Source organism: Carlito syrichta, unplaced genomic scaffold (assembly GCF_000164805.1).
Source record: "Carlito syrichta isolate Samal-C Ts95f unplaced genomic scaffold, Tarsius_syrichta-2.0.1 Scaffold126413, whole genome shotgun sequence".
NCBI lineage: Eukaryota > Metazoa > Chordata > Mammalia > Primates > Tarsiidae > Carlito > Carlito syrichta.
In genome coordinates this window covers 402,639-413,684 of record NW_007070509.1, presented here as the reverse complement: position 1 = coordinate 413,684, position 11,046 = coordinate 402,639, and the positions used below count along the sequence as shown (strand labels likewise).

General features: G+C 56.3%; 1 protein-coding gene across 1 annotated transcript in view; it reads left to right on the top strand.

The window, feature by feature from the left end:
* Positions 1-10,563, top strand: part of PBXIP1 (PBX homeobox interacting protein 1) — a 16,413-nt gene extending 5,850 nt beyond the window's left edge. Inside the window, exons 5-14 of the mRNA XM_008048599.2 lie at positions 1,806-1,892; positions 4,695-4,821; positions 5,067-5,131; positions 5,205-5,364; positions 6,913-7,146; positions 7,276-7,299; positions 7,849-7,931; positions 8,033-8,164; positions 8,740-9,971; positions 10,452-10,563. Of these exons, the coding sequence (XP_008046790.1) occupies positions 1,842-1,892; positions 4,695-4,821; positions 5,067-5,131; positions 5,205-5,364; positions 6,913-7,146; positions 7,276-7,299; positions 7,849-7,931; positions 8,033-8,164; positions 8,740-9,971; positions 10,452-10,563 (2,220 nt within the window). The 5' untranslated portion in view covers positions 1,806-1,841. The remainder of the gene's footprint in view (positions 1-1,805; positions 1,893-4,694; positions 4,822-5,066; positions 5,132-5,204; positions 5,365-6,912; positions 7,147-7,275; positions 7,300-7,848; positions 7,932-8,032; positions 8,165-8,739; positions 9,972-10,451) is intronic.
* Positions 10,564-11,046: the final 483 nt, after the last annotated feature.

Here is an 11,046-nt window from a genome sequence, read left to right as displayed (position 1 = left end):
GGGGGTGGAGGTGGGTTCTCTTCTGGGAGGTCGATGAGAAGAAAAAGATCTGAAAACAGCAGGGAAGGGTGGAGATTAGACAGTAAAAGGAACTTCCTTATAAGGCAGTGAAATGCTGGCTTAGGAGAACCCGGGTATCTTTTGGAATCTCGGGTGAGCCTAGCTGAGAGTGGCATCAGCTTTGGGACCCTGAATGTCAGGGTTCCAGACCATCTTCTGTTTGGGTCTCAGAAGTGTCTGTTTAGTTGACCCAAATACCTTTGCTAGTTTCCATGGAGACAGTGGGTCTGACATCACCCTGGTTACCATGGTGCCTGGTTCTGGAAGACCTGAGCAGGCTGTACACAGCCAGGGATAAACAGGGACTTCAGCCCAAGCTGCTGCCACTTCCTTCCTGCCACCACCTGTTAACAGGCACACACAGCAACTGGGGATGGGGAGAGGATGACAGAATGGTGGGGGAGGGGCTGAGAGCAGAAGTCTGAACAGCAGCGGCCCTATGGGTGCCTGAAGGAGCATGCCAGGGTGTCCTCTTGAACTTGGAGGTCATTGCAGCTATTCTCCTGTCTCTATGTGAGATGGGGTGTGTGTCTGGGAGGCGTGGCATTGGGGAAGACCTGTCCTGAGCTTGGGTCTTGACTGGCAAGAGCCACAAAAGGTTGTCAGGGTACCATGTGGGACATGAAATCAGCTCAGACAGAAGGGAGGCGTGTTTGGTTTCAGAGGTGGAACTGCAGTACAGTCCCAGCCTTGCTTCCCTTCTCCCGAGTGTCCGTGGAGTCATCCTCCCCTAGGGAAGCAGTCATATGTCCTCCTCTGAAGCATCACAACCCAGGACTCAGGGTCAGCTCAGCTGCCACTCCACTTTTATGCCTGGTCCCAGTGCAGCTGCCCCAGCCCGAAGCGACAATATTGGCCTTGGATGAAGGGATGGGTCCCCCTCTTCTTACCCTGCTCTGTGTCAGTCACTGGAGGCCCTATTCCCCTCCATGCCAGGTCCCAGCAGATTCACAGGAGGCAGGAGCATGACCCTGATTTTTTATTCTCTTCAAGTTGTAAAATGATTTATACATGAGAGTTGCCATAAAACCTCTTTTCCCAGTCACCTTGAACTTCCCTAGGACCAAAGTCTGGAGATTACGAAGAAGGGAAACAGAATTTAGGATGGAGAGAGAGAGTGACAAGGAGCTTTACTAAAGATGCATCCAGGTCGTTCTAAGCGATGCCAGTGGTTCTTAACCCAGGCTGCACAAGATAATCATCTTAAGAGGTTTTCAGAGAGACCCTGTCTGGGCCTACCTCTCGCCTAACTGAATGCAAATCTCAAGTGATTCCAAGATGAGGTCTCGGTTGAGAATTCCTGAACTAGACCATACAGAGGACTTATGGTGCGCAGGTGGCGGGAGACTAGGGCTGAAGGAGGCCGTTGAGTGTCATTCCAGGCCCTGGGGAGGCGGCAGCCTTTGTGGGCTTCATCTCCCCTGACTATAATGTCAGAGGGTTGGACTGGACATTTCCCAGAGCCTTCCAGCCCTAGGCTTCCTTGACCTCTCAAAGTCAGTTCAGTTTCCCAAGGCTCTGTTGATCCCTGGAAGAGGCCGGCTTCTCTGTGGCCATTGATAGGTTCTGATTTGCAAGGCAAATGATGCTTAGAAGAGCTGAGGTGTGGGGAGAGAAGAACTGGATCCAGGCAGGGTTCTGGAGGCTCTGCCCAGCACTTGAACTTGGAGGCCCACCAAGGCTGCTTTCTGTATCCTACTTCTCCTGAAAGGAACTCCCATCCTTAAGAGAGCGTTTCTCTGCAGGTGGCAGCCACAGCAGCCTCAGGGATCTCAGCAACTATGGCCTCCTGCCCAGATTCGGATAATAGCTGGGTGCTTGCCGGCTCAGAGGTAGGAAGAGCGGGCCTGGGAACCATGTGGAAGGGGGCTTCTGCAGGACTAGGCTGCTGGCTGGGTGTGTCCCCTTCCACGGTCCTGACTGTCACCTGCATCACCTCTTGCTGGCTGTTAGACTCCAGGAACAGAGAGAAAGAAATCAGGCCCCAGAGTCAGGTGTTCGGCCAGACCATGCCATGGAGGAAGGGTACCAGTTGGTAAGCTGAGAGCAGTAGGGAGGGAATTCTGGTGGGAGACCAGTGTGAGCAAAGGTCCTGAGGTGACAGTGAGAAAGCCATGCTGGGGGAGATTGTAAGGAGCCCAGGGTGATGTGGAGACGTGAGTCAGAGCCAGTGTTGGAGTAAGGTAGGGGGCAGAGTCTGGGAAGCCCTGGGGGAGATGGGAAGGGCCTGGCTGAGGCGCTCAGGCCCCATCCTGATGGGCAGCCCATAAAGGGCAATGAGTTGGAGGGTGTCAGGGTAGTCATTGCCTTGGCAGAGGGCAAAGCCACTCTGTGTGCTGGGTAGAAACAACAGAGAATATTTTGAAGGCCCCCGCTGCAGTTCAGCAGTAGGTGGGGGAGCAGGAACCCAATGGGCTCCCATGCTCCTGAAGCCACTGAGAAGGGACTGAGTGGCTGGAGAGAGGGTGGCAAAAACGTGTCAAAGGGATCCTGAGAGCTCTGAGCCCCAGTGACTTGGAATCTTGGATCCCCTTGGAGGGGAGGAAGGGAGAAGCTTGCTGAGTTTGAGGCACCCTTGGGCCCAGGTGGGAGTGAGGAGCTGACCTCAGGAAGACACTGGAGCATATGTGGACTGGGGCTCGCAGGCAGAGGGGAGGCAGGTTGGAGCAGACAGGTATCAAGCTCTCAGAGCCCTGGCCTCCCACTGGGGCATCTTTGCTGACAGTTAGGGGACCCTGGGCAATTTCACCTCTGTGTCTTCCCCTGTAAAATAGGGGTTAGCCAGGGGCGGTGGCTCACACCTGTAATCCCAGCACTCAGGATTGTCTGAGTCCAGTGGTTCTAGACCAGTCTGGGAACTTGGTGAGACCTCGTCTCTACAATAAATCAAAAAATTAGCTGGGCGTGGTAGTGTGCACGCCTGTGGTTCCAGCTACTTGGAAGGCTGAAGCAGAAGGATCGCCTGAGTCCAGCAGGTCCAGGTTGCGGTAGCCGTGAGCGTGAGTTCAGCAGTAGGTGGGGGAGCAGGAACCCAATGGGCTCCCATGCTCCTGAAGCCACTGAGTGGGCAACAGAGCGAGATCCTTCCACCTCAGCTTCCTGAGTAGCTAAGACTATAGGTGTGCATCAACATGCACACCCAGATTATTTTTAAGATTTTTCTTTTTTTGTAGAAACAAGGTCTCGTTACGTTGTCTAAGCTGGTCTCAAACCCCTAGGCTCAAGCAGTCCTCCTGCCTTGGCCTCTCAAAGTGCTGGGATTATAGGTATGAGCCCACTGCACCAGGCCTAAAACTTATTCTTGAAGGGATAGTAAAGAGCCGTAGGTGGGTGGCGGGCCATGGGCCTGCTAAAGGGGAAGGTGCAGAGGGAGGAGAGGTGTGGCCAGGGCTGTGTGGCCAGGGCTGGATGGCCAGGCTGGGAGCACCCCAGGAGACAGGCTGTCTGAGGCTGGGGTGGGTTGGACTTCTGCAAGCAGCTGCTGGGAGACGGGTGTAGGGAGTGTCAGGGGCCAGTGGGAAAGGCCAGAAAGGCTTGGAAGATATAAGTGGTTGGCCAACTGTCAGCGCAGATGCCCCTAGGGAGTGTGACTCTGACTCTTGGGCACCCAGGGGACTTTCTTCTGCCTTCCTCCCACCCCCTAAGCAATGACTGGGTTGTTTATTTGTAGGGAGGAAAGTACTGATCATCTTGGGGGCAGGGAGACCTAGGCTCTAGCTTGCCTTCCCAGGATGGGGGTAGGTGTGCCAGGTTTGTACCGTATCTGGTGCCTTGATACAGTAATGCATCTCTGGTTAGTAGAAACCTGGTCTCTAAAAGTTCCTCGTAGCAGTGAGTGAGGTTGGGGAGTGACCTAACCTGATGCTGACCTGAGACACTTTTTGAATCAGCTTACTGCTGTGTGTGTGGAGACAGGGTATCACTCTATTTGCCCGGGCTGGAGTGTAGTAACACTATCATAGCTTACAGCAGCTTAACCTCCTGGGCTCAAGTGATCCTCCAGCCTCAGCTTCCTGAGTAGCTGGAACTACAGGCATGTGCTACCATGCCCGGCTAATTTAAAAAAATTTTTTGAGCCAGGCTCGGGGGCTCAGCCTGTAATCCCGTGCCTTTGGGAGGCTGAGGTGAGTGGATTGCCTGAGGCTGCGGGTTCGAGACCCGCCTGTGCAGGCGAGACCTCATCTCTACAATAAAATCAAAAAATTAGCCGGGCGTGGTAGCGCGCGCCTATAATTCCGGCTACTCGGAGGGCTGAGGCGGAAGGATCGCCGGAGCCCAGCAGGTCGAGGCTGCGGTGGCCGGGAGCGGCCACTGCACTCCAGTCTGGGCAACAGAGTGAGAATCCAACTAAAAAAAAAAAATTTTTTTTTTGTAGAGATGGGGTCTCAATGTGCTGCCCAGGCTGGCCTTGAACTCCTGGCCTCAAGTGATTCTCCCAAAGTGACTTGGCCTCCCAAAGTGCTGGGGTTATGGGTGAGAGCCATGGTGCCTGGTCAAGTGTAGCATGTTTTTTGAAATTTGGGTTGGGGTCCTTGAGTAGTGCAGCTGGTCCTAGGGACCCAGCGGCCCCGTCCTCCTTGTTGTGTCCTGCTGCTCTTCCTGGGCAATTGTTCTGCTTGCCCTCCTGTCCCCAGAGTCTGCCTGTGGAGACCCTGGGCCCTGAGTCCAGGATGGAACCAGAGTCTGAGACAGCCCTGCAGGCCCCTGGAAGCCCCTGCAAGGCAACCGGTGAAGAATCAGCTGGGGCCTTGGATGGAGAAGGTAACAGTCCTGATGAAGGTAGGGAGGAGCCTTCCTTCATATTCTGGGGTTTTCCCATCTTCTTGGGGGAAAGCGAGGCTGATTAGTTGCATTTCTTCCATTCAATTCCATTTACGAACTCCTTCCCTCATTCCATCCTGGCTTTTTCCTGCCTCTTCCTACCTGGAAGAGGCTTGTGGGAGCCAGAGGACTGGGAAGTTCAGGTGAGGTCAGTGGTTCTTCCTGGGCCTTTTCTCCCACCACAGGTACCCTGTCCCAGACCAAAGGCCCCCAGTCTGGTCCCATTCTGCCAGAGGAGACTGAGGTCAAGGTGAGGAACTTCACCAGGGAAGAGGGGAACTGGAGGGTGGGGGCAGAGCTGCTTACCTCTGTGTCCACGTCAGGGCTCTCAAGAAGGTGATGGCTGTGCTGTGGAGCCTCCTGGAGACTTAGTGGTCCAGGGAGACTTGCAGGAGACCTCTGTGGTGACAGGCCTAGGACCAGACACACCAGACTTGGAGGACCAGAGCCCGCCACAGAACCTGCCTTCATCTCCCAAAGCAGGTAGGGGTCCAGGTCCTTGTCACCTTCTGTCACACTCCTTCTAAAAGGTGTGGAAGAGGGATCAGCTATCACTGCTGAATACCTGCTTTGGTTCAGGCCCCAGGACTTAGCAACTTGGTGCCCTTCTTCCTCACCACCACCCCTGAGGATAATGAGGCTCAGAGAGGTTAAGTGATTTGATCAAAGTCGCACGGCTGGTGAGTGGCAGGGCCCACGCCTGGCTGACTTTTTCCTCTCTGCCATGGGTCTCCTCTTTTCTTGTTTCTGAAATGCAACCCTCATTTCCCTTCCTTGTACCGGCTCAGTGCCTGGGAGGAGGGAAGGTGAGTGGTTCATGGCCTGTGTAGGAGGCAGACCAGACTGAGCTAAGATGTGTGTCAGACCCATGAGAGGTGCAGCCATGTGATGAAAGTACTCCCATAGAAGGGGAAAGTCGTTCAGTTGGGGATAGGCTGAGAGCAAGAGAGACAGGGACAGTTAGAGGTGACACTTGAAGGGAGGCTTGAGCAGAGAGTGGGCTTTCTTGGTAGGTAGGCCAGGAGGAAGGCCAAAGCCGCAGCATCAGCAGGGCCCACCTATCCCGGGCTAAGGAAGCTCTGTCTGAGGCTCATGGCAGAGGAGGTAGGAGTTTGTCCCTGTTGAAGAGTGACAGGGCAGAGGGCCTGGGGGCCACTTAAGAAGCAGCTCTGCAGTGGCCAGGTGAAGATGACACGGGCCTGAACTAGGGTTGCGTCATCAGTGCAGGTTGTGAAGAGGGGTGGGCTGTCCAGATGTGTAAGTACAGCACTGTCAGGTAGTCTGGGTGTGAGGTAGAGGGTTCAGGTTAGCCACAGGACAGCAGCAGGGCCCTTCCCTGGATTGGGGGAGCACCGGAGAAGAGCCAGTTTGCAGAACAGTGTGTTGAATGTTTATTCCCTGAGGAACACCCAGAGGGGAGTAGCCAGTGGCAGCTTCACTTGAGCAGGCCTGGAGCTCCAGGATGCCAGGTCAGGAGTTACAGATTAGAGGCTTGTGTGCCGCAGGGGTGGAGGCTCAATGCTGTGGGTGAGGTAGTTGTGACTGTGTGTACAGTGAGAAGAGCAGGGGACCCAAAATGGTGCCAGGGAGACTACCACCTTCAGGACCAGGGAAGAGCCAGGGAGGGAGACCGAGAGGGGGTGGCCAGAGAGTTGCAAGGGGACTCAGGAGGGTGGTGACAGCTGTAAAAGCTGGATGCGGGGCCCACACTAGAAGAAGATGATGGGGGATGGGCAGGAGTGTGTGATGTCTTCAGAGGCGTGTGGGGTGCGCCTGGGGAGAGCCTGGGCCGCCCGGGCTGTGGGGCAGCATGGGATAACAGTGGCGCTTAGAGTCTGTAGGTTGAAAGGACTGGTCTGCCTCCATTCTGAGCAGGGACAGTCACTGGTGCCTAGGCAGAAGTGGGCAGGGCCTTCACGTGCCCCTCTCTGGGTCAGGGCTGGGGCCTCCGTGTGTCTTCCTCCACTCCCCTTCTTTCCCTGTCCCAGCTTTCCAGTCAGCTCACAGCCCTGTCCCCATACCTTCCCCCAGCCTGGATCACGGAGGAAGGCCGCTGCTCCAGCAGTGAGGATGACACAGATGTGGACGTGGAGGGGCTGCGGAGACGATGGGGCCGGGAGCCCAGCCCCCCTCAGCCCGTGGCACCCCTAGTTGTGGAGGACCAGACGAGGGGCGACGGTGCAGGCGGGGAACTGGGCCTCTCTCTCAACATGTGCCTCCTCGGGGCCCTGGTTCTGTTGGGCTTGGGCATCCTCCTCTTCTCAGGTGAGTGGCGCCTCCCTTGCTGGAGCCTTGAGCTTCCATTCTGGCCCTGCCCTCCTGCCATGTTTCACCTCACCTCAGTCCACCCAGTCCCCTGAAGACCTCACCAGACTCCTCTGTCTCCATCCTCAGGTGGCCTCTCAGAGTCTGAGACTGGTGAGTAGGGAGAGGTCCTGGCTTGTGCTTGTCTGTTGTGTGCGTGTACTCTCTGGGTCAGGAGTTGGGGTGCTGTGGTTGTACTTTTTTTTTTTTTTTTTTTGAGTTGGAGTCTCACTTTGTTGTTCAGGCTGGAGTATGTCACACACTCTCACGGCCCTCGCAGTCTCAACCTGACTGGGCTCAGGCAATCCTTCCACCTTAGCTTTCCAAGTAGGTGGACAATACGCATGTGCCACCATGACCAGCTAATTTATTTTTAATTTATTGTAGAGATGAGGTCTTGCCAAGCTGCCCAGGCTGATCTTGAACCTCTGAGCTCAGGCAATCCTCTCACCTTCACCTTCCAAAGTGCTGCGATTACAGGCGTGAGCCACCACGCCCAGCTGGGGTTGCACATTTATTTCTTGGTTATTGGCCTTGTCAGCTGTTCAGGGTGACCCTTGATCCTTACCATGCTGGTCCCCTCAGGAGGGGAGGCTGTGGCTGGGTGGGGTGAGTGGGCTCTGGGCACCTTGGGGCTAGTTTCAGGACTTCACTCTCCCACAGGGCCCACGGATGAGGTAGAGCTACAGGTCTTCCCGGATACTGGGTCGGACACTGAGTTGCTGGATGCTGTGGGGGATGGGCAGGTGTGTATGATGTCTTCAGAGGCATGTGGGATATGCTTGAGGAGAGCCTGGGCTGCCCGGGCTGTGGGGCAGCCTGGGGTAACAGGCTTTTCTGCCCTCAGGATGGGCTAAAGGAACAGCCACAGGCCTCAGTGCCCCCTGACAGTGTCCCCAGTCTGCAGAATATGGGTCTTCTGCTGGACAAGCTGGCCAAGGAGAACCAGGACATTCGGTTGCTGCAGGCCCAGCTGCAGGTGGGCACAGCCAGGTGTCTGTCCTAGTATCTGACCCTAAAAGGAGTTTCCGTGATTCATCCATACACCTTTACCCTCTCCCGCTATCATCAGGGCATCTCCTGGTTCTCTGTCATATTCCTTATGCTAAGGTTTAGGCCAGGGCTGGCATACCTATTTCACATGGCTTGTTACCTCTGATTGATTGGTATGGTCTCCCTGGAGCATTGGGGGATTTGAAACACATGCCAAGGCTCATGCCAAGTGCTGTGCTCCATTGACAATGTCTGTTCCAGGTATGGGAGGTAGGAATCGGGCCGTGAGGGCCACATATTGGCTGTCCTTAGGTAACTCTAAGAAGTGTTACCAATCCAAGGACATAGGTGCTGAGGCCCAGGATGGAATTTGGGGATTCCTGGGTCTGGTTCAGAATGGGGATGGGGTGGAGGGTGAAAACCACATCCTCTGGCCTTCCAAGCCATAAAAAAGGGTCTCAGGCTAACTACTCACCATGATGGAATAGAATTGGGGTAGAAGGCATTGGACCCATCCTGACGAGGACTCCTTGGGTTTCCTCTACCCCAACCATGTTCCAGACCCAGAAGGAAGAGCTTCAGAGCCTGATACACCAGCCCAGAGGGCTAGAGGAAGAGAATGCCCAGCTCCGGGTGGCTCTGCAGCAGGGTGAGGCCTCCCAGCGGGCTCTGGAGTCAGAGCTGCAGCAGCTGCGGGCCCGGCTGCAGGGGCTAGAGGCCGGCTGCATCAGGGGCCCAGACGGGGTGTGCCTCAACTGGGGCAGAGGCCCCCAGAATGACAGGGCTACCAAGGAGCAAGGACTTAGGGGCCAGGAGCCAGAGCTTGGCTTCCTAGAGCAGAAGGAGCAATTGGAGGCCGAGGCCCAGGCATTAAGGCACGAGCTGCAGAAGCAGCGGCAGCTGCTGGGGTCTGTGCAGCAGGACCTGGAGAGGAGCTTGCGGGATGCTGGCCGGGGGGACCCGGCTCGTGCAGGCCTGGCTGAGCTGGGCCACAGACTGGCTCAGAAGCTGCAGGGCCTGGAGACCGGGGGCCAGGACCCTGGGGTCTCTGCCAATGCTTCAGAGGCCTGGCGCCAGAAGGCCCGCTTCCAGAATTCTAGGGAGTGGAGTGGGAAAGAAAAGTGTCAAGATGGGCAGAGGGACCGGAAGGCTGAGCACTGGAAGCATAAGAAGGAAGAGTCTGGCCAGAAAAGGAAGAAGAGCTGGGGGGTTGAGGAGGATAGGGAGCTGGAAGGGAGGTGGAAGGAAGGCAAGCCAAGGGGGGAGGAGTGGGGGAGCAAGAAGGAGGGCAAGAGAAAGGACCCCAAGGAGCCTTCCAGGAAAAGTGAGAATTCCCACCCCTCCGGAGAAAGACAGAAGCATCCTCGGTGGAGAGAGGAGACCAGAGATAGCCATGACCCCCTGCCGCCCTGGGCAGAGCTGCTGAGGCACAAGTACCGGGCACCCCAGGGCTGCTCAGGTGTGCACGAGTGCGCCCGGCAGGAGGGCCTGGCTTTCTTCGGCACAGAGCTGGCCCCAGTGCAGCAGCAGGAGCTGGCCTCTCTGCTGAGAACGTACCTGGCACGGCTGCCCTGGGCTGGGCAGCTGACCAAGGAGCTACCCCTCTTGCCTGCTTACTTTGGCGAGGATGGCATCTTCCGCCATGACCGCCTCCGCTTCCGGGATTTTGTGGATGCCTTGGAGGACAGCCTGGAGGAGGTGGCTGTGAGAGAGACAGGTGATGATGATGAGGTGGATGATTTTGAGGACTTCATCTTCAGCCACTTCTTGGGAGACAAAGCATTGAAGAAGAGGTGGGTAGCTGCAGGGGACTTGGGGCTGGTGGGGCAGAGGCGGCAGCAGCTGGAGGATATGGAGGAGGAAGGACCCTGAGTCTTTAGTTTGTGAAGACTCATCTTCACTTTTGGTCCCCAGCTGACGTCCCTTGGAGAAGGCATTTGGGTACACTTCCTGTCTTCCTTTGAGGGCAGGAAGCTGCCTGTGCTCACCCTAGAGTGGCCCTGAGGAGTCCCCTCTTGGGCTTGGGGAATTTTTCTCCCCAGTTGCCCTGCCTACACCTGCCTCACCCAGAGCCTAAGCAACATCCCCCCTCCTGCCTTCCCAAATGGAGCCTTTGGCTTGGGAGGTCAGGCTTTCCCCCATGAGCGTGTTGGAGGCTGCCTGAGTCAGCCTCGTTAGGAGGAACTGGGCCCCTCTCCTCGGGGAACCTCTCGTCATCACAAATGTTGTCCCCTGATGGCCTCTTCCTCCTCCTACTCCATGTCTCCCTGCAGGTCAGGGAAGAAGGATAAGCACTTGCAGAGCCCCCGAGCTGTGGGGCCCAGGGAAGAACACAGCCGCCACCATCACCACCACCACCACCACCACCACCACCACAGAGGCTGAGGCCCTTGCCCATGGGGGAATGGCCTTGGCCTGGGTCCAGCCCAAGATCCTGGTGTTATCTAACCCCTGGAGGCCGGGCTCAGCATTACTCTGGCCTCTCTCCTGGCTTGTTTGTTGTCCTTGGGTATCCTTCACAGAGTAGAGCAAATCAGCTGGCCCTGCACTGACGCCATGTTTGCTAGAAAAAGGCCTTAGCCGGACGTGCCTTGCAGTCTATGCAAATATATGCAAATGCTCAGGGCCCTGGGACGTGGCCTCCGGTGGCCTGACTGCTTTGTCAATGTGAAGGGGGGAATGGGGTAGGAGCCTGCTTGTTAGAGGGGACAGTGTTCTGATCCTGAAGCCAAAGAGCTTTCATCCTCCTGCGTGTGTCCCAGAGCGGCCCCTCGGCCCCACATGCTGACCAGCGCCTCTCCACTTGACTGGAGCAGCTGCTGGCTGGAGGCCCAGCACAAGGACTCCCCCTGGGGTTTTGTTAGGTTT